Source organism: Crinia signifera, chromosome 3 (assembly GCF_055691185.1).
Source record: "Crinia signifera chromosome 3, ASM5569118v1, whole genome shotgun sequence".
Taxonomy (NCBI): Eukaryota; Metazoa; Chordata; class Amphibia; order Anura; family Myobatrachidae; genus Crinia; species Crinia signifera.
In genome coordinates this window covers 118266683-118290962 of record NC_139219.1, presented here as the reverse complement: position 1 = coordinate 118290962, position 24280 = coordinate 118266683, and the positions used below count along the sequence as shown (strand labels likewise).

General features: G+C 43.5%; 1 protein-coding gene across 4 annotated transcripts in view; it reads right to left on the bottom strand.

Moving 5' to 3' along the window:
* TAF5L (TATA-box binding protein associated factor 5 like) overlaps positions 1-24280 on the bottom strand; it is a 315508-nt gene that overhangs the window by 31986 nt on the left and 259242 nt on the right. For all 4 annotated transcript variants that reach the window (XM_083176418.1, XM_083176420.1, XM_083176419.1 and 1 more), the window contains one exon: positions 14467-15191. In XM_083176418.1, the coding sequence (XP_083032544.1) occupies positions 14467-15191 (725 nt within the window). The remainder of the gene's footprint in view (positions 1-14466; positions 15192-24280) is intronic.

Sequence of the window (24280 nt, the reverse complement as noted above, 5' to 3'; positions counted from 1 at the left end):
TTATGGACAAAATATGTAGTGGGAAGTTGCGTGGCAGCCTGACCTTGCGTTTTATAGAAGACAGATTTTTTTTCTTTTATAAAGAAAGTTTATTGGCCAGCTTTTTTGTCCCCCGTATTTATACCTTATAAACGAGCATTACAGAGTACTGTACAGTATGTGTGTACAGTATTACAGAACACACCAATGACATGTACAGGCATGCACTAGGAAAAGTGACATCTGGTGGTCAATGAGTAGTATTGCAGTTTACAATTACAACATTACGTTACATTTCTAACGTGATTTATAGCGGGACTATAGCGCAAGGAGCAGGCACGATTCACATAGCGCATGTTATGCGGTACGCAGCCACGATGTATGAGGACACATCTGTATAGTAGAAAAAAGAAACCGTGACAAAAACACTGAAGTAACATAACACACAGTCAAACAGACCAATTGGTAAAATAACCATACAGATGGGTCTTCTCCCATCTTGGGAGGGGATGGCGCTGGCGTCGCCAGCCGCCATCCCCCGCCAGCGCCATGGCGATGGTGAGAAGGGGACGCGCGCGCACGAGCGGCGCGCGCGTCCCCTTCCGACGGCGCTTCCATCCGTTCCCCCGGGTCCCCGCCGGCTTGCCGGCGGTAACCCGGGGTCCCCGCCGCCTGCCCGCACCCCCCCCTAACCCTGTCCGTCTCCCTGAGGAGGAGACGGACAGGGTTTCCGTCGCGCTAGCGACGGAGACTGAGACGCGCGTGCGCGTGAGACGCACGCGCGTCTCAGTCTCCTCGCTGGCGTGGCTGCTGGCGGGTCGCCAGCGCGTACGTTCTGGCGACCCGCCAGCAAGGATGGGACCTGCCCCATCTGTATAACATAGAAACATAGAATTTGACGGCAGATCAGAACCACTTGGCCCATCTAGTCTGCCCCTTTTTTAAACATGTTACCTCAAACCATATTTGATCCTTATTTTTTTTGTAAGGATATCAGTATGCCTATCCCAAGCATGTTTAAATTGTACTACTGTACATCAGCCTCTGATGGGAGGCTATTCCACTTATATACTAACTTTCTGTGAAGTAATTCTTCCTCAAATTTCCCCTGAATCTTCCTCCCTCTAGTTTCAGTGCATGTCCTCTTGTTCTGCTGCTCTTCTTCCTGTGAAGAATGTCTCCCACCTGTACCTTGTTAAAGCCCTTGATATAGTTGAAAGATCCTATCATGTCCCCCCTTTCCCTTCTCTGTTCCAAAGTATACATATTAAGATCTTTTAGTCTTTCCTGGTAGGTTTTGTGATGTAGGCCATACACCATTTTAGTTGCCCTTCTTTGTACAGTCTCTAATGTATTTATATCCTTCTGGAGATATGGCCTCCAGAACTGAACACAGTACTCTAGATGAGGTTGTACCAATGACTTACACAGTGGCATCATTACTTCTTTCTTTCTCCTGCTGATACCTCTCCCTATGCAACCAAGCATCTGACTTGCCTTCTTCATTGTTTTGTTACATTGCCTACCTGCCTTTAAGTCCCCTTAAATAGTGACACCTAGATCCCTCTCTTCCTCAGTAGTTTCCATTATAGTGCCATTTAGTAGTATATTTAGTCTTTGGATTTTTGAGACCCAAGTGCATGATTTTGCATTTTTTGGCATTAAACTGTAGTTGCCATGCTCCTGACCATTCCTCTAATCTACCTAGATCATCAATCATTTGTTTTACCCCTCCTGGTGTGTCTACCCTGTTGCATATCTTTGTGTCATCTGCAAAAAGGCACATTTTACCCTCAATTCCATTTGCAATATCACCAATAAAGATATTAAAAAGCAACGGTCCAAGTACAGATCCCTGGGGTACCCCACTTGTAACCTTTGCCTCCTTTGACTGTACTCCGTTTACTACAACTCTCTGTATTCTGACCTGCAACCATGCTCTTATCCATTCAACTATTTATCTATATAACTACAGTATAAACCCTGACAAGGGAAAACTCCAAGGTTACCCCGAGATGAACCTAACCATGAAATATAATGGTGGAGAACAGCGCTAAGGCGGCCATCCAGTGACACATGTGGACTCGGAGAAAATGATTTAGGTAAGTACAGAAATCCCTGTTTCTCCTTCATCCACTAGGTGTCATTGGAGTTACACTGGGGACGTCCCAGAGCTCCCAATACGGGGGGAGAACCCTGTAAGACAGAATGGCCAAACTGTGAAGCTGGTGCCGTAATAGTATCAAACCTAAAGAAACGGACAAAGGTTTGATGACCTGACCACCTAGCAGCTCGGCAGAGCTGTTGGAGGGAAACCCCACAGGCGGCCACCCATAAGGGACCCACTGACCTAGTGAAGTGCGCCCCTATTGTAGTAGGGGGTGTCTGAGACCCAGCAATGTACGCCTGACGAATGGTCAGACGAATCCATCTGGCAATAGTCTGTTTGGAAGCTGGCCACCCACGACATACAGGGTCATAGGCACCTAAGCAAGACATCTGACTTGCGAAAGGGGGCCATGCGAGAGATGTAGATATGCAGGGCCCTAACCAGGTCCAAGGACCTTTCCTCTAGCGAAGCCTCCGAGAAGGCTGGGAACACAATGGGTTGGTTTACGTGGGACACGGAGACTACCTTTGGAAGAAAAGATAAACTTGTATGAAGCTCTGCTCTGTTCGTATGAAACTGAAGGAAAGGAGAACGACAAGCGAGTGCTCCAAGTTCAGAGACTCTTCTGGCCGAAGTGAGAGCCAACAAAAGAACCACCTTCCAAGTAAGATAATGGAGGTCCACGTCTTCTAAAGGTTCGAACACTGACAACTGTAATAATCTGAGGACCAAATCTAGGTCCCAGGGCGCCGTAGGCGGACGTATAGGAGGTTGTAACCCCAGCACCCCTTGGAAAAAGTTTGTACTTCTGGAATGAAGGCCAACCTTTTTTGGAATAAGAGAGGGCCGAGATTTGAACCTTCAGGGAATTCAGTTTTAACCTGGAATTCAAACCCGCCTCTAGAAACAGAAGTCTAGCCTTTTTGAACAGGGTGGTGGAAACCCCACAACCCTCGCACCAAGCCACATAAGATCTCCAAATCCGGTGGTAGTGAATTGAAGTGACTTCCTTTCTGGCCCTCATCATGGTAGGTACAACTGCTCTTGGAATACCTGCTTGCCTTAAGATGGACCTTTCAGCAGCCACACCGTCAAATGAAGACGTCCTAAATCTGGAAAGATTAAGGGTCCTTGACTGAGGAGGTCTTCTTGAAGAGGTAGTGGCCAAGGCTCATTGACCAGCAGAGGTGTACCAGAGCTATTAGGAGGGCAGTGACACCCTCCCTCCGTATGCGTTGTAAAAACTGCGGTATCAATGGGAACAGAGGAAACAGGTACACAAACTGAAAAGGCCAAGGCGCGACCAACGCGTCCACCCCCACGGCCTATGGGTCAAGTCCGCGCAAAGTATTTGGGAAGCTGGAAATTGTGACGGGAGGCCATCAGGTACACCTGAGGACAGCCCCAATGACGCACCAGGGTTTGAAACACCTGTGGGTGGAGACACCATTCTCCTTGGTGGACATCCTGCCAACTTAGGAAGTCGGCCTCCCAATTGTCTGTATGAAGATGGCCGACAAGGCCTGAGCATGGGCCTGAGTCCACAGAATGATCCTGGTCACCTCCTTCATGGCCGACTGGCTTCGAGTGCCGCCCTGCTTGTTGATATAGACGACGGCCATGGCATGGTCGGACTGGACTCGTATGGCCCTGTCTTGCAGAAAATGTCTCGCCCGATGAGAGACCAAACGGCAGGGCCTGGAACTGCCAGTGATGATTTTGTACTTCAAATCTAAGGAAAGCCTGGTGAGGAGGTCAAATGGGGATGTGTAGGTACCAATCCCTGATATTGAGAGATACCAGGAATTCTCCCTGTTCCTAACCCTGTGTCACCGACTGCTATTAGACCCAGGCAGGCTTAAGCCACGAGGGCATACACATCCCCTGCCATCCCCTACACCGCTATTCTCCATACCCTTACAAGGCCAGCCACTATCCAAATCGAGGATAATAAAGAAGAAATAAAATTAAATAAATGAAAAACAAAAAAAGAAGTGTATAAAGGGGAAGAGAATCAGCACCCACAGCTCTGCTCTCCCATCAGAGCCAGCGGTGCTGGACCACATATGCCAATACCCTCCCAGCAGTTGCCCCTGGGTGCTCTGTTAACCCCCTGAGCGACCTGTGGGTTGGGGGGGGGGGGATCAGGTGGTCTGAATTCAGGTGATAACCCCCTTTTTCCCCTTATAGCCCTGCCTGCACGTAACAGTAATTAAGCAACTCTTGACAAAGATACTGCTTTACTTGACCCCCCACTACTGCATGTATACAGATCACACTCATATTTGCTGTATAGTTGACCCTGGAGCTCCATCTGGTGGCCAAGACTGGATGCTACTTTCAGTCTTACATTTATTCTGCAACAGCCACTGTTTTATGTGATATCCTTGCCACTCAACCTGCATATGTCTTTCTGTAAATAATGCTCCCCTGCTAGAAATCCCCCCCCCCCCTGGCCTATTGAGGGTGATGTCTTAACACGTTCTGTTAGCTGAACACCCCCAGCCTATGTGATTTATCATTATTGCTTTTCTGCATAAAGGAGGATAGCCTTAGCTATGCCTTCAAAAACGCCCAAGACACACCAAATCAGTCTCTCAGATCTCTTTCTTTAAGTCGCCTTCGCAACGATCCAAGATTATGGAAATAGATCCTCAGAAATCACCTAATGACCAACGAGCAGAGGCCTCTCCATCCGCTTCTAACTCCACATCGCCCCTGCCGCCTGTCATGATGCAGACCCAGGAATCTGAAGCCCTGACGGTGGGCGCTATGAAGATGCTGATGTCTCAATTCAAATCTGACAGTTAATGAGTCCCGCTCGGCCCTTCAAACATGCCAATTGGCAGTTGAGGAGATTGGTGAATGTACCAACCATTTAGAAACAAAAATGGAAGAAGTAGTGGGGTCGCACAATAACTTAATTGACTCTCATGACTCATTGGAAGCAGAAGTGCTTAAACTGAGAGAAAAAGTCATAGACTTGGAAGACCGATCTCGCAGATGCAATATCAAGCTCAAACAGCAGCTTACATGATTTCGCTAGAGACCTTTTTCAGAAACTTCCTCCACATGCCTCTTCTGCGGATCTCATCATAGATAGGATTCACAGGCTGCCCAAAGCTAGGGCAGCTCCAGCTCATGCCCCTCGGGATGTCCTTATGAGGATGCATTATTACCACATAAAAGATGCGATCTTCTGAATCTACGTCAATCCTGCAAGATTTAAAATCTTTGGCGATCTCTCACCGGCTACACTCGCTAAAAGGCGCTCTTTCCACCAGATCACATCTGCCCTGAGGAAGGCTGATATTCCTTACCGCTGGGGGTTCACAACCAAGCTTCTGATCTCCTGTGAGGGCTCTACCGTTGTCATGAACACAGTAGAAGAGGGATCTAAATTCTCACTTCTTGGAACATTGCGTTCTCCTCTGAAAGCATCCCCCCTGCACGCCGACTCCAGCAGGACTGGTCGACGGCGGGGTGATATACCTGTGCTGACCTGGGTTCCCGCTTTGTATGCTCCAGGTTATCTTCCTGTACATATCCTAATGCTACGCCAAAATGTTTTCTCTCTTTACGTACACTGAGATGTAATCCCTGCTATTAAGACTTCATAGCCCTGGGAGTGTGGTGTTGTTCTATATGTTAGTTAACATGTTTTATTGTATTCATTGGTTCGGCTCTGCTTGGGGGTTTGGCCTCCCCGCGTGTCAACCCTCCCCGTTTCTATAATTCCAGGTACCCTCAGTGCTTTACCGCGAATGGTCCTACTAAAAAAGCAGGCGTCGCCTTCCTTTTTGCCCAAAACTGCCCATTCAAACTTTCCTCCCAATATGCAGATCCGGAGGGTAGATATTTGATTCTGGTGGGGACTCTGCAGGATGTTGAGGTTACCTTGGAATGCTGCTATGCGCCCAATACCAGACAGTTGCCCTTTATAAGGAAAGTCCTCCGCTTAATACAAGATAAGGCGAAAGGTGCTATTATGATACTAGGTGATTTTAACCTTCCTTGGACAAATCCAACCCTCCCATCACTTCTTGGAAACTTAGATCGTCCACCTCATCCAGCCCATTTAATAATTTGTTAGCTGAATATAATTTATATGATGCTTGGCGCTCGAAACACCCCACTACGTGGGACTACACCTTCTACTCCCACGTGCATAATACGTACTCCCGGATAGACTTAGCCCTAGTAGACAAATGGACATTGGCCTCGATAAATAAAGTCCTTATCCACCCAATGTCGTGGTCCGACCACTCCCCCCTTTTCATTACATGGCTCTCCTCCTCCTATAAGAGGCCACCGGGCCCTTGGAGATTGGTGCCCACATTTACTCGGAAACCCAGAAAGCACTCAAGCAATGCAAAATACCCTAGACTTGTATCTTGACACTCATGATCCCTCCCCACACCTCATCCCAAACCCACTGGTGCTCCCTGAAAGCAGTTGTGCGGGCACCGCCATACAAATCGCGTCAAAAATTAAAAGGGACTTTAGGAAGTTAAGGGACGAAGCCGAACAAGCAGTTATCCATTTAGAAATAGAACACAAACAAAACCCTTCAAACTCAGCCTACTAGCATGCAAACTCAGGGGATTCAGAGCTAAAGAGAGCATTCAGGCCATCTATAACTCTTCCGGTAACAAATTAATAGACCCTTTTGACATAGCAGAAACCTTTGCGGACTATTACGCAGGTTTCTATAAACTAAAAAACGACCAAAATAACCCCCAACCAAATTCTGCAAAAATCGCTGAATTCCTCGAAGCTCTCCCTTTGAAATCTATATCCCCAGAGGAGTCTAATTTTTTAAATTCTCCGTGGACTCTCCAAGAAGTGGAACTAGCTATCTCTAAATTACCCCTTAACAATGCACCCGGCCCTGATGGTTTCACTACTAACTTTTATAAACATTATACAAAGACCATTGCCCCAGTTCTTTTAAATCTCTTCCAAGATGCTACAGCTCTTTCCTCATTCCCAAAGGAGATGCTAGAGTCACGTATCATTACAATCCCAAAGCCAGGGAAACCTCCCACCGCAGTACAAAATTACCGTCCCATTGCTCTACTGAATGTTGATATTAAAATATTTACATAGTTACATAGTAGGTAAGGCTGAAAAAAGACTCGCGTCCATCTAGTTCAACCTGGTATAGATATCCATTGCTGATTTGGTAGGTTCTGGTATTTTACAGACAAATTATATTTCTTATTTGTACCCATGGATGTTTTTCTCCAGTAAATGTTTGTCCAACTTTGCCTTGAACGCATTTAATGAGCCAGCCGTTACCACCTCTCTGGGAAGAGAGTTCCAGTGTTTGACTGTTCTGACCGTAAAGAAATTCTTTCTACTAGCTGAATGAAATCTTTTTTCTTCTAATCTATACTCATGCCCTCGCGTCCTAGATTCCTTTCTAGTAGAAAAGAGGGTGCGTAACAGTTCCTTATATTGGCCCTTGATATACTTGTACATGTTGAGCATGTCCCCCCTTAAACGTCTCTTTTCTAATGTAAATAGTCCCAAATTGCTTAATCTCTCCCCGTAGCTTAAATTCTCCATTCCCCTAAAAAGCTTTGTTGCTCGCCTTTGGACTTTTTCTAATTCTATGATGTCCTTTTTTATAGTGTGGGGCCCAGAACTGTACTCCGTACTCTAGGTGAGGTCTCACCAATGCTTTATATAGTGGCATAATTACCCTCAAGTCCCTAGTTTCCATTCCCCTCTTAATACATGCCAGAATTTTGTTGGCCTTTTTTGTAGCTACATTACAATGGGCACTACATCCTAGTTTGCTGTCTATTTGGACTCCTAGATCCTTTTCAAGTATGGAATTACCCAGTTCCTCTCCGCTAAGGTTGTAACTTGCACACTGGTTGTGTCTCCCAAGGTGCATAACCTTACATTTATCTACATTGAACCTCATCTTCCATTTTTTTGCCCACTCATCTAGAATTGCAAGATCATTTTGAAGCATGGTGACATCTTCTGATGATTTGATGACTTTGCTAAGTTTTGTATCGTCCGCAAAGATGGATACATTGCTGAGTAACCCTATCCCAATATCGTTAATAAAAATGTTAAACAAAATGGGCCCCAAAACCGAACCCTGGGGCACTCCACTTAGTACCGGTGTCATATCTGATACGGCACCATTCACAACCACTCTTTGTTCTCTATTACATAGCCAATTCCCTACCCATCTGCAGATATTTTCACCCAATCCTAGGTTCTCCATTTTATTAATCAATCTCTTGTGTGGGACAGTATCAAATGCTTTAGCGAAATCTAGGAAAATCACATCTACAGCATTTCCATTATCGAGGTTTTTGCGAACCTCTTCATAGAACCCTAGTAGATTAGTTTGGCATGAACGATTTTTCACGAACCCATGTTGGTTAGCACTGAGTAGACGGTGATGATCTAAATATTTCTGGATACCATCCCTTAAAAATCCTTCAACTAGTTTACCCACAATTGATGTTAAACTAACGGGTCTGTAATTAGCGGGATCTTCCTTTTTTCCTTTTTTGAATATTGGCACTACCTCTGCTATTCTCCAATCTTTTGGTACTATACCTGACGATAGTGACTTGCTAAAGATATAATGTAGGGGGGTAGCTAGTTCATCCCTTAATTCCATTAATACCCTCGGATGAATCCCATCTGGCCCTGGTGATTTATTTGTTTTGAGTTTGCTTAGCCTCAGTATTATTTCCTTCGGCGTGAAATCCACAATGAGATCTGGCTTATTTGTCCCGTTTGTGGTAAATGTTCGTTCCACAGTCTGCTCTCCCTTAGTAAATACTGATGAGAAGAACTCATTTAACAGTTTTGCTTTTCCCTTGTCCTCAGTAACACTTTTTCCACTAGTATCAGTTAGTGGGCCTATGTTTTCCTTAATTAAACGTTTACTATTTATGTATTTAAAAAACTTCTTTGGGTTGGTTTTGCTTTCAGTGGCTATGCACTCTTCATATAATATTTTAGCTGCTTTGATTACCCCTTTACAAGTTTTGTTTGATTCTTTGTATTTTGCGAACGCCTCCTCATTCAAGTTATTTTTATAGAATTTAAAGGCTCTGGTTTTATTGTTGATAGCTGACCTTACTTCTTTGGTGGCTTTTTTTTGTTGAATTTACCTTTAGTTACTTTAGGAATGTATTCACTAGTTAGTGAATCAAGCACCTTTTTTACAGTATCCCACATTTCCCTGAATAATTCAAAGTTCGCTTTTCTGAAGTTTAGTATTTTTGCAGATCCTTTTTGATGTAATTTACTGAAGTTGATTTCCAGTGAAACCATATTGTGATCACTGTTCCCTAATTGTTCAATTACTTTTGTGTTTGAAACTAAGTCTGTGTTATTTGTTAAAACTAAGTCCAAGAGTGCCTCATCACGAGTTGGAGTTTCCACCGTTTGTGTAATAAACTGGTCTTTAAGTAAGCTTAAGAACCCATTGCTTCTTGCTGATTTCGTTTTAGTTTTCCCAATCAATGGCCCTTATTCTGGTTGGTGCGGCCAGAGCCGCACACGGGGCTCCGGCCGCACAAACCAATCCCCGCCCACCCTACGGATCGCCACGGCCGTCCGTACACGGACGGCTGGCGATCCGCATAAAAATGGTGGAGGCTACGCCTCCACCATGGTGGGAGCTGCCCCCTGCATTCGATGGTCGTCGACCATCGAAGGCAGGTCCGCACGCCGCGGCAGCTCCCGCAAGCTGAGACCACACGGACAATCGTCCGTGTGGTAGCTTGTATGGGGGCTGAAAGCTGACATCCGGCGACGTCAGCTTTCCGCCCCCATGAGTTGCGTCATGGCCTCATTACCATGCATACGCCCCGCGTTTGCATGGGAACGCCCATGAAACGCGGGGCGTACACATAGGGAAATGAGGGCATGATGCCTCTCACGCCCCTATACGCCCCCTTTGCGGCGGACGAAATACGTCTGCGGCGAAGGGGGCTGCACATGCGCAGATTCACCTCTGCGCATGTGCAGAGTAAAAACATCGGCGGTACGGCCGCACGCGGGCCGTACCGATCCGATTAGAATAAGGGCCAATGTCGGGTAAATTAAAATCCCCCATAATTAATACCTGACCTTGATTTGATGCTTGTTTGATTTGGTTTAAAAGAAAAGACTCTTCCCTTTCGTTTATATTTGGTGGTCTATAGCATACCCTTATTATAAATTAGTTTTTTTTTTTTTATTATTGTCGGTTATCTCTGCCCACACTGTCTCCGAGTTGTCGTCTTCCAGGTCTGTGCTCATATTATTTCACCCCAGGACCCATTTGAATTCTTTACTAGCTTCCTCTTTCCCCTCTCCCCTTCAATAGACTCTCTACAGGCCTCCCCACCATGCACACTGCCTGCCCTCTTTATAGTTCTGTGAATTCTTCCTCTGTCCTTCCCTCCTTTCCGTATACTAAGATCATCTGTACCTAAGAACTGTAATGGGGTAACGTGACTGTTACAACATAACATTTTATTACATGACATTCCTGATGCACCCTGAGAGTTACCCCCGATTATACCCTTGTTATGTCCCAGGACTTTGTCTATGTCTCCGTCCCCCCCCCCCCCCATCTCCTTCCCCCATATGATTCCTGATCCCAGTCCGGCTTCTCTCCCTGATGGTCCCATAATGTCTTGCTGCCCCCACCCCCCCGACGCCTAGTTTAAAATCTCCTCCAACCCTCTAACCATCCTTCCCCCCAGCACCGCAGCCCCCTCCTCGTTCAGGTGAAATCCATCACGGCAAAAAAGATGGCGCCTGACCGAGAAGTCCGCCCAGTGTTCCATGAACACGAATCCCTCTTTCCTACACCAATCCTTAAGCCACACATTTACCTCCCTGATCTCCCTCTGCCTCCCTGAGCTAGCGCGTGGCACTGGTAATATTTCCGAGAAAATTACCCTAGATGTCCTCGCCTTTAATTTCTTACCTAATTCCCTATACTCTTTCTTGAGGACATCCCACCTACCATTGACTTTGTCGTTGGTGCCGATGTGCACCAAGACCGCCAGGTTGCTCCCAGCCCCTCCCATCAATCTGTCGACTCGGTCCGCAATGTGCCGTACCCGAGAACCCGGGAGGCAACAGACCGTGCGGCAATCGCGGTCCCGATAGCAGATTGCCCTGTCTGTTCTCCTAATGATGGAATCCCCTACCACCACTATCTGCCTTGGTACCTCACTAACTGTCATCCCGATTGAGCTAGAGTGAAACTTATTGCAAATAGGCTCTCTCCCCTTTTACCCAATATCATCAACCCAGACCAGGTAGGATTTGTGACTGGCAGACAGGCATATGACAACACTAGAAGGGTCCTGAATATTATCGAACACTGTTGCAGTGCCAGTCGGCCTCTTCTATTACTTTCGCTTGCCGCTGAAAAAGCGTTCGACAGGCTGCACTGGGACTATATGCACCAAACGCTACAGAAATTTGGCATTACAGGCACCTTTTTAAACTACATCCTGCTTTATACTCATGCCCTTCAGCCAAAGTGTTCGCTAACGGCTGCCAGTCCACAAATTTCGAGATAACCAATGGCACCAGGCAGGGCTGCCCCCTCTCCCCGTTAATATTCGTCCTTGCCATAGAACCCTTAGCAGAACATATTAGAAACAACCCTCTAATATCCGGACCTCAAATCGGAGGGGCCCAACACAAAGTATGCCTATTCGCTGATGATATTTTAGTCTGTCTCACGAACCCAGAATCGTCCCTCCCCCACTTACAATTATCCCTTGACCTCTACACCCACATATCTTATTACAAACTCAACTCTAACAAAACAGAAGCCCTTCCTTTCCATATCCCTTTTGATTCTATCCGGTCTATGAAATCCCACTAGAATTATGCTTGGCAAACCAAATCCCTCAAGTACTTGGGGTGCATCTCGCTAGAGATTCCGACCTTATGACATGTAACTATAACCCTTTACTTAGAGCCTTCGAGACTATAACCTCAGAATGGTTGTTACATTATCTATATGGCACAAACTCTGTAAGATACATACAACCCCTACGGGCTGTCTCCAAACCTCTACCTCCAAGCCATTGCATCTATAATCCCAAACCTGAACTTAAATTCTTGGACATCAAAAGGCCTTTTATCCCTCCATAATATCCTATACCAGGGTAATTTACTATCCTTCTCCCAAATCCAAGAGCGATTCCTAATCCCAAAACAAGACTTTTATAAATTTCTTCAAATCAGAAGCTGGCTCACTACTTTCCATAAGGACCTTACACCCCCTGAGAGTCATTGCAAACAACTCTCCCTTTTGGTCCATGCTAAATCAAGCAGAGGGAATATCTTGCGGTGGTATGGCTATATTATATCTAAATTTAAAAGTCAGACATACCCATCCCAGACTAAATGGGAGAGGGATCTTACCAACACCTTTACCCCAGAAATATGGTCCAAGATCTTTTCTTCCTGCTCTAAAATCTCGAAATGTACTTCACACTTGGAGATGTTTCTTAAGCAGATTGACAGAATGTATTTTACCCCCGAATTTTTACACAAAATTTGGCCAGAGGCTTCCCCATATTGTTGGAGAGGCTGTGGACAAATTGGGAATATCTTACATATTTTTTGGACCTGCCCTTGTATACAAGCCCTTTGGATGGCGATTTTTGATCTCATAGCGAAAGTACTGGGCCAACGTATCCCTCAGAACCCCTTAACTGCCCTGATCCATTACGCAAATCCGCAAGTGGCTGAAGCTGACGGTTACATCCTGGGCCATATACTTATTGCATCTAAAGCCGCTATTGCTCAGCAATGGAAGACTCCAAATATCCCTACGGTTCAAGCCATAGCCAAGATCCATAAACATTTCACATTTGAAACGACCCCAAACCCATATAACCCTCCATCCCCTCTTCTTAAACGAAAATGGGCTAAATGGTTTTCCTATAAAAACATAGATCCAACTACTATACCTCTCCTTACTCCATAGTATTCAGAAAACATTTTGACAGACTGTACCCGTCTTTATGATTATTTGTGATTGTTATTGTATAATATGTCTTGTGGATCCACCACCCCAGCCCCCCCCTCACTTCTTACCTCCCCAATTCCCCTCTTTCTAATCTTACCAATGACTTTGAGATTATACTGATCACTAATTGTACTGCTATTGTGTTCACCTTGTCAATTGGTTTAACTGTTTTTTCATCAAACCTTAATAAAAAAACAAATAATAATAATTAAAAAAAAAGATAATTAAAATAAAAGAGGACCATTTCATGGTGTGCGTTTTATAATGTTCTAGCCCCACATACACTAGAGGATATCGTAAAAGCAATCGCTCAGAAATACCTATGATGTCTTCTGAACATGCAGGTCAATTTGGCTACTGGAAAAAAATCGAAAGGAAAGCAGCGCTTCAATGATAGAAATAGGTAAATCAATTATGGTTAAAATTCTATTTTAATATGACATATTATAATTGTCAATAATATTGCCTAATTAATTTGTGCAAATAAAGAAAATAATAAAATACATTAGATTAATAACAGCAGAAATTTTCCAGATCACAAAAGTGAGTAAAATGAGCCAAAGTTGGGTTGGTATATAACCTGCACTGTCCACAATAGCATGCAGTAAGTAGACAGTCGGCTTGTGGTAACACTACAAGAACCGTAAGATTCTCTTTGCAGAAATCACATTTCATAATGCGTGTAATTGTTATTTTTAACTTTTCTTTCTTTTCTTGTTCTTCAACACTTACTCGCTGCCTCCACGCTGTGGTTCCCAAAATGAGCACGATGCCTCAGGGGTAATGCTGCAGAAGACACGTGTTTCGCTGCCCAGACCATGCATATCGGCACCTGGAGGCGGCGAGTAAGTGTTGAAGAACAAGAAAAGGAAGAAAAGTTAAAAGGAACAAATACACGCATTGTGAAATGTGATTTCTGCAAAGAGAACCTTACAGATCTTGTAGAAATACCACAAGACGACTGTCTACTTACTGCATGCAGTGCAGGCTATATACCAACCCAACTTTGGGTCATTTTACTCACTTTTGATCTGGAAAATTTCTGCTGCCGTTATTAATTTAATTTATTTTATTAATTTTCTTTATTTGCACAAATTAATTGGGCAATATTATTGACAATTATAATATGTCAAATTAAAATCGAATTTTAACCATAATTGATTCACCTATCAATATTTAACTAGTCAGTTAAATAGTCAATTAATTGAAGTCTGTGTTGTACATTTCTGTAAGACATGTAGATAATACATACTACCAACACTGCTTACATTGTAATGGGCTTAATGTGAATAAAAAAGGCTAGATGCAGTTTCAGCAGACATAATGTACAACCAGCAAATCATACCTCTTCCTGTAAGACATCACACGCTAGTCGTATACGAGATACATTCATTCTCTGTGCTCCAATTTTCAGTTTTTTGGAACGTAAACTCCACAATTTCACAGAAGAGTTGTCAAAACCAGAAGCAAGCAGTCTTCTATCAGTGGAAACTTCAGCCGTATTTAAGTTTTCAGTGTTACAAAAGGCATAAAAACAAACAGTTGTGAGTGAAGGAGGTCCATCTTTCACCCTCTTTATGCAGTCCTGCAACTGTTGAAGAGCTGCTTCATTTTGGAGTATAGGAGCTGTTACATCCTGAGGCTCAAGGTTGCTACTCTCTGACCTTGTGGAATACCCTTCATTTGCATACAGCTGGTACTCCGTTTGCTTGACAGGCTGAACATCCAACCGGATATGCAAACTCAGGACCTTTAGCAGAGCACTGCTGTTATCACTTTGAAGGTAGCGAAGAAGGTAGTTGTAGCTGTCCTCTTGAAGATTAACTACATACTTGTTGTCCAAAAACGCTCTAAGTTTATAGTTAGAGTGAATATCCTGCATGGTCAATGCTGTCTGAAGCTGTTCAATTATGTCTCTCTGTGCTGGGTGCTGTAGAAACATCCCATGGAAGCGGCTATAGAAGCTATCCACCATACTTTTTAGGCTACTCTGAACCATGTCCAAGTGGAGGTAGACAAATAGAGGATAGAGTAGGGCTGTCACATCCTGGCAGTGAGGAGAATCATCTTCTGTATTTTGAAAAAAATAAAAAGGTTTACAGCTTCTTATATCACAAAGAGGGCAGTATACATTAATAATAATTAATAATAATAATGTGTATAGCGTCTCACACTGTCTGGCAGCACACCTATCTGCTGCTTTTTTCTATACCTTTTGACTCATTCCTAATACTTTAGATGCAACTTATTAAATGAATATTTTTTCTGGATATACCAGACAATACATATCAAACTCTGTATAAAGCAGACATGCCAATGAAGAGAGAGGGTACTCTCTCTCTCTCTATATATATCTATATATATCTATATATATCTATATATATCTATATATATATATATATATACATATATATATACATATATATATACATATATATATACATATATATATATATACATATATATATATATACATATATATATACATATATATATATATATATATATATATATATATATATATATATATATATATATATATATATATATATATATATATATATATATATATACACACACACACACACACATATATATATATACACACACACACACACACACACACACACACATATATATATATATACATACACACACACACACACATATACATTCACACACACACACACACACACACACACATATCTATCTATATTTTTTTTTTTACAACAAAGAAGTGATGGCGCCACAGGATGACGTCTTACACTATAAAACTTTCTAGGGTCATCAACAATAATCAAAAGTCCTTGAAAATATTTATTTTCATAAAAGGTTCTTAAAAGATGATAACATTTTCACTTTACAGATGATGCTTTGCTATGTTTGCGACACTTGTTTACAGAGCTGGATTATTTTCACATAGGAGGAAACCAACGCGTTTCGTCAACATGTGACTTCACCAGGGGTTGTTCTACAAAGTTTATAAAACATCATAAGTACAAAAATATAAAGACAAGTACAAACATGAAATCTTACATAATCAATAGGACTTAAAAAAAAAATTGTTGTGAATTTTACAATACTCATTTAATAATACTCAAAGAATATACCAAGGTCCTTAGAAGAAATACGGAGGTGAGGCAAAGGAAATGAACAAAGATACAACAAAAATATAAAATATCCATAATGTCTGACAACACGAAGACTATATGTAAATATATAGATTTTATACTTTTTTTTTCTCTACATTAAACATTTTTTTATTTTTTTGTGTGAATGATACCAAATCTTCCCTTACATACCGGTTCTGACATTGGAACAAATCAATCAAAGCGCTTTCTTCACAAGTCATAAATGGAAAGTCCACGTAATTTTTTTAACAGTTCCTATCACGTGTGAAAAAATGTAATATATTGTGATAATAGAATACTGGTTGTTGCTCCATGATTAATCAATCAATTATTTCTGAAAACTTGTTTGCTTTAGGTCAATTGTGTGGGGGCTTGATTAGCCTCTTATTTATCCATTAGACCTTGATTACTAGGAGACAGACCTAAGGCCGGTTTCACACACTCCGGCTCCTGCCGGACGGTGAAATCCGGTACGGCCAGAGAGCCGTGCTGCACACAGTACTTTATTATGGAGGGGATGGCCACAGCCCGGCAGCCGTCCCTTCCAGTGGCGGGATCCAGCTGCAGCCGTGCGGCCATGCCGTGGCCGTCCCGTGTGAATGGACACAATAGTGTCCATTCACAAGTAATGTGTGCGGCACGGCTCCCTGGCCGTGCAGGATTTCACCGTCCGGCAGGAGCCGGAGTGTGTGAAACCAGCCTTAAGGTATGTGTTAATACATTGCTAATTCTATTTGTGACCAAAAGAAATACCTTAGTACAGGGGTTCCCAAACTTTTTTGAATCACGGCACCCTAGAGTTTCAGATTTTTTTCACGGCACCCCTAGGCCAAAAATAAATTAATTAGATTGGGTTTATATGTGATTCTTAGGGTGAGTTATGTGGTAAATGGTAGGATTTGCTTCTGTTTGTACACATTTTATGATTGGCAGCCACCAGCACTGGTTTTGCTAATAAATAACTAACCATTAATAATTTGAGCTAGTCCTGGTCCACCAACCCAGGGCACCCCTGCATGTGTCCCGAGGCACCCCAGGGAGCCACGGCACACAGTTTGGGAACCTCTGCCTTAGTAATTAAGACTAAAATTATTGCACCATGATTAATTTCTGTCCTGAAAATCTGTTTGTTATAGGGCAATTGTGTTAGTCTTCCATATACTCAGGTTACAGCCCCAAAGGTATGTGTCAATGTCTATGTTTATTACATTGTTATTGAATGGAATACCTTAAAATTAGAGACTAAGTAATGGTTCACCCTTTTCCCCCTCCTTTTTTAAAGTGGTAAAACTAAATAAAGCACATCAGAATTTAAACTTTAATTTGTATGATATGAGAAAACACACTATTATTCTAAGGTATGGGCCTCACTATATAAATAACTACCCAATTATTCATATATACAAAATTGTTTGAAAACCATCTTTTACATGGTCATTTATGGTTAACAAGGGTGTTAGGACCCACAATGTTAACCCAAAACAACTTTCTTGGAGAGATACTATATAACGGTATAGAGAGAACAAAAATACCAGGTATATCAATTTGCATTTATGATTTAAGCCGGTTAGTATGTATACTAGAATGGTATTTTTACTTCTAAAAAATTCATTTTTTTCACACGTGATAGGAACTGTTGAGAAAATTACGTGGAATTCCCATTTATGACTGGTGAAAAAAGCACTTTGATTGATTTGTTCCAATGTCAGAACTAGTATGTAAGGGAAGATTTTTTACCATTCACACAAAAAATAAAAAATGTTTAATGTAAAAAAAAATGGTACTTGTGTATTATAGCGGCGCCCATCGCATACCATAAGGCATGCGATGGTATGCGATGCGACGCGTTACCTTGCGATATTTTACAATGTCATACAATTTAAAAATTGTATGACATTGTGTATGGCATACAATGCCATACAATGCGATGTGATTAAAAATTGTATAAACACCCTAATGGGTGCTTACAATGTTAAATGCACCCCCCCCCCACTATAAACGCGAACCCGAAGCGTGGCGCCACGCTTCGGGTTCACGTTTATAGTGAGGGGTGGCGTGGGGGTGCATTTAACATTGTAAGCACCCATGTGGGTGCTTATACAATGTTTCATCGCATAGGGGGCAAAAATCGCGTCGCATCGCATGCCATCGGGTGCATGGCATGCGATACGATAAAAACATTGCGCAATGTACATCGGGGGCGCCGCTATAATACACAAGTACCAAAAAAATGTATAAAATCTATGTATTTACATATAGTCTTGTTAGTGTTGTCCGACATTATGGATATTTTATATTTTTCTTGTATCTTTGTTCATTTCCTTTGCCTCTGCAACCCATCTTCTAAAGGCTGTTTTCAGCTTCCACGCGAGCTCTCTCACGCCCGCAGAGAGGCAGATGGACCGCTAGATAACACGCCCGGCACGAGAAACGCTGCACCGGCAACATGGTGCCGGACAAAGACATTGACGAGGCAATACTGGTGTCAAAGAAAGTCACCTCTGAAAGGGATCAAGCTGCTGGACCTAAGGTATATATCCCCAGACGCCCCTGTGACATACGGCAAGATTGTGGATGCAAATAAATCCACTATGATCCCGCTCCTTAAACAAGCTGTCTCAGACATAATAGCTCAGTTGAGCACCCTTAACAAACGTGTCACTCATAACGAAATTGCTCTGGGAGCAGCTGCACATGACAAAGAGGGACTTAAACAATCTGTGAAATCCCTGACAACTTAAAATCACCAGGTATCAGGGTCAGGTAGACCGATTCCCCTGCTCATGGGGCTGATAATTTGGTACGGGCTAGTTTAGGAAGCATGAGACAATTTTATTTTATTTAGTTTTTTTTTTAGATCAGATTTGGATATGCATAAGGGGATTTTTTGCATTAGGTAGAAAAGTTTGGGAAAATTACGCTTTGAATAACCGCCACCCTCCCCAATAATGATAGTGGGAGCATCCTCCAGCTATCAAGTGATGTAGAGATTTTGCAATGGTAGGTGTATAATTTTTAGAGTATAAGTCATTAATTCACTATAGTGTAAAATGGCCGACTCCACTAACTTTGGTCTTAGGCTTCCTTGAAGCGATATGAGCATTTCCTTGTCTCCTTTGTCTGACATCCCACCAAACCTACTACCACCATTGTCCCTGGTGGTCATTCTAGAACCCTACCTTTGTAAATGGGTATAGCTTTGTGTTTGTACATCACCTGTTATGGTTTATTTGTCTCGAGCATGTCCAAGGGATGTCCAAGGGATGTTTAATTATAAACATGTACTGCTTAATAGTCATGAAACTCCAATAAAAAAAAGTTGAAAAAAAATATATATATACTGTGATATACTGTAAAAATATATAATATCATATACTGTGAACATCGTCTTACAAGTCAATAAATGACGAATTGGGATAGATCTACCGGTAAGTGGATGATTAAAAGTGCAACCAGGTATAAGAAAACTGCATGTAGTGCATGTGCACCTCACACAGCCCACCTTAATGTTAGTTTATTTGGTACTTGAGTATTATCACAGCGCCCATGTGATGGGACCAGATTTCAGTCTTTCCCCGGGCTGAGAATAACATTTTAATATCGCGTCGCATGGCATGCGACGCGATCATGCCCGATTTGGGCTTATTCCCATGTTAAATGCCCCCCCAGACCCGATTTTTAATTGTATCCCCACCCTGATAGGTAATGAGTATGTTAAATGCCCCCCCCCATTATTAACGCCACCCCACTATCAACGCCAAACCGAAGCGTGGCGAGCAAAGCGAGCCCGCGAGGGGCAGCGGTACGCGTCCTCCGACCTTTTCATACCCCCACTATCCACGTCGGCGTGGAGTTGATTTTATATAGTGTGGCGAGCACAGAGAGCCACCGAGCTTGAAGCGTGGTGCGCGCAGCGCGCCCCGCGAGGGGATGCAACATACGAGCCAGAATCGCGGATGACTTTTACATTTATTCCGCATGCGCTCGCCACGCTTTGGGCTCGTATTCCGCGTCTGCTCGCCACACTTTGGGCTCGTTGGCTTGCCACACTATATAAAATCAACTCCACGCCGACGTGGATAGTGGGGGTATGAAAAGGTCGGAGGACGCGTACCGTCGCCCATCGCGGGCTCACTGCGCTCGCCACGCTTCGGGTTGGCATTTAACATAGGAATCAGGCATCTGGGTGCCTGTACAATCAAAAATCGTGTCGCATCGCATGCAATCATATTTTTGTTGTACAATGCCCTACGATGGAAATTGTGGGCGCCAGGATAATACACAAGTACCGTTTATTTTGCCATCTTAGATGATGCATCAGATTTAACCAAAATATCCGTAATATTTTTGGACCTTTTGAAACTTGGGGTGAAATTTACCAATATGAAAAACCTAGTTTTTCGTATTCGTATTTTCCCTACGACTGCATACGACTGTTTAAGTCGTATGCAAAGTCGTGTTCCGGAGGGGGATTTACAAAGCAGTCATATACGACTGCTTTGTAACCCACCGATGTCGTAGGAATTCGTATTAGCGGCCGTATATACGGCCGCTAATACGAATTATTTCTAGCAGTCTGCACGGATCAGTCAGATCCGTGCAGGCTGCAATGTGTAAAAAAAAATAGAAAAATAAATAAATTTAAAAAAAAAACGGCGTGGGGTCCCCCCCACAGCCGAAACCAGCACCAGGCTGACAGAGCCTGGAGCCGGTAATTAAAAATCAGGGAACCCGACAAATAGGGGTTCCCAGATTTTTAACAACCAGCCCCAGGCTCCTGCTCTGGGGCTGGTTCCCAAAATACGGGGGACAAAATGACTAGTGGTCCCCCGTATTTTAAGAACCAGCCCCAGGCAAAACCAGCCAGCAGGGTAATGCCACAGCCGGGGGGAGACTTTTTATACAAGTCCCCCCGGCCAAAGCATTCATCCCTACCGACCAGTCAGCCTGGCCAGGGGCCCTGGGGGAGTGGGGACCCCCCAAATAAAGGGGTCCCCCCCCTCCAGGACTTACCTGACCAGGCTGAAGCCTGGTGCTGTCCTCGATGCCCCTGGGCGGTGGGCATCGAGCTGATAAATGGTGTAAAAAAAATAGATAAACTATTGTTTTTTACTGTGGCACTACAAGTGCCAGCAAGCCTCCCCAGCAAGCTGGGACTTGGAGAACCACAAGTCCCAGCCTGCTGGGCATTAAAGGGCCCGCTGGCACTTGTAGTTCTACAGTTAAAAAAATAGTGCACAAAACACACTGATACACTTTTAAAATAAAACTTTATTACATACAAAGCCCACACATACTGATACTTACCTATCTTCTTTCCGTAGGTAGCCCTGATGTCCTGTGTCGGCGTCTTCTGGTCCTGTGTCGTCTTCTTCCTCCATGTCGACCGTCGCCGTCCGGATCCGACGAAATCCATTTGGGAAGCTGTGGAAGGAAACCATACTCACCTGTCCCAGCGCGACGTAGTCCAGGTAAGTGTCTTGGCAAAAAAACAAAACGAACACCCGAATCCAGCCGGACAAGCAGGGAGCCGCATGGTGTTTACATCGTGCGGCTCCGCCTCCCGAATGCCGCTATTGGCCGCCTTGCGGCCAATCAGGAGCCGCTAGGCCGCAAGAATTGGTTAAATTTAAATCAAACAAGTACACCATAGTATCCAAAGATTATGAGGATAACAGAGTTTATAAATGGCTCATGGGAGGTGATTACAACACTCAACGGTACCCCCAACCCAGCTCCGGAAAAGGGTACAGAAGGAGACGCGAAAACCGCCAAAGAGACACTGCCACATCGAATTCTGACAGCGACTTTGTTGTACGCGACACAGATGAGGGGTCCCAAGTTCAAGATGTCCCTTTAGGCTCACAACCCCAAGTACCAGAAAAAAGAGGCCGGGGAAGGCCACCCGCAGGGGCGGCCAGAGCCAGAGGAAGAAAAGAACCGGAGCCTGCAAGGAGAACCTAATATATAACCTCTCTTCTCGTATCCTGACGGTTGATGAAACAGCAGTACTAAACAAAGGACTTACATTTATACCAACCAACCAACACAATGCAATGAAGTCAAGTGGCAAATCGATAGATATCGATTCAACCGAAATCTCCGATTAAAAGAATTTTTTCAATACAAGGAGCCACCACCACCTACACCTTTCCAAGACTTCATCCGCCAGAGAAGTAAATCAACATTTGACCCTCCATCAACAAATCCCTCTATAGCTACATTTAACCGATTAGTGGACCAATCAGTTACTAAATTTAACAACGCAAGCCCCATTCAACATCATAACCTCTCGAGAAATGAACAGAAGGCCCTCAATGATCTAAGCAAATATAGGGACATAATCATAAGACCGGCGGACAAGGGCGGTGCAATAGTGGTGCAAGATCTCCACGATTATATAGACGAAATTGATCGACAGCTAAGTGACACCAGTGTATATTGCCAGTTGGAGTTTAATCCGACGATCCAATACAAAAAAGAATTGGACCAGGTATTAAAAACAGCATTCACTAACAAACTTATTGACAACAAGCTACTTCAAGCATTAACCCAGGATCATCCCGTCACTCCAATTTTGTACACCGTGCCAAAAATCCATAAAAACCTAGCTAAACCACCAGGTCGCCCGATAATCTCGGCCAGGGGCTCAATTTACCAACCGATATCCATGCTATTGGACAATATACTTCAACCATATGTGCAAAAACAAGAGACATATCAAAGACACGACGGACTTTCTCTTAAAATTACAACAAGTCACGATGGCTACTTCCAACACACTGTTAGTAACCTTGGATGTCTGTAGCCTGTATACCGCCATACCTCATATGGAGGGTATACAGGCAGTGCGGAATTTTCTGGAGACAGAAAAAATAACAGAATTGGATCATAACTTGCTAATTGACCTACTCTACCTCATTCTCCATCGTAATTATTTTTTGCACAATGGGAAGTATTATTTACAGTCAAGCGGGTGTGCGATGGGTAGCAATGTAGCGCCAAGCTACGCGAATATATACATGTTCGAGGAAGAACGAAGAACATTCTTTAGCGACCCCAACTTCAAGAAAAACATCGCTCTGTACACCCGCTTCATTGATGACCTGTTTGTCCTCTGGACGGGTGATCGAAGTGAATTGGAGACCCACATTAACAACATCAATGCCAAAAATGGCCCTATAAAATACACGTATGATATACAGCAGGAAACAATACACTACCTTGATGTCCAAGTGACTATTACAAATGGTAAACTGCAGACTGGAATCTACTCAAAACCTACAGATCGGAACACACTGCTCCTCTCTTCCAGCCACCATCCTAAACCATTAAAACGTGGCTTACCAAGATCTCAACTACTACGAGCAAAAAGAATTTCTAGCACGCAAGAAGCTGCAGAGGCCAGCACAAGTTTGATAGTAGATAAATTCTGTACTAGAGGCTATAACCTCTCAGAATTGAAGAAAACTCGTGATGACGTCCTAGCATTACCTAGAGAAGAGCTATTCAAGAGAAAATCGAAGGATGTCAAGAATCTACTGCCTTGGAAACAGGAATTTAATACTTCCAGCCAAGTAGTCCAGAGAGCTACAGGGGCACTTTGGCCCATAATTAAAACGGACGAGAAACTACCCTGTTTCCATTCAACAAGGCCAATGGCGTGCTACACTCGAGGTCGCAATATTCGAGATCGAGTAGTCCATACCGATATTACCAACTTCAAATCATCTATACAACAACCAGTAACTTTCCTGACTAAGCCCCCAGGGTGTTATAAGTGCCTACAGTGCACCACCTGTAAAAATATGCAAACAGGTAGCGAGTTTCTCCACCCATCCAGGGACATCAAGTTTAAAATTAAACACAACTTAACCTGCACCACTACCCACGTAGTCTACCTGGCATACTGTCCGTGCAGGTTACACTACGTTGGCAAAACTATCAGGAACATACGGGACAGAATGGCCTTACACCGATCTGCTATAAAAGCAGCACTCACTACTGGCAAAGCAGACCAGTCAATAG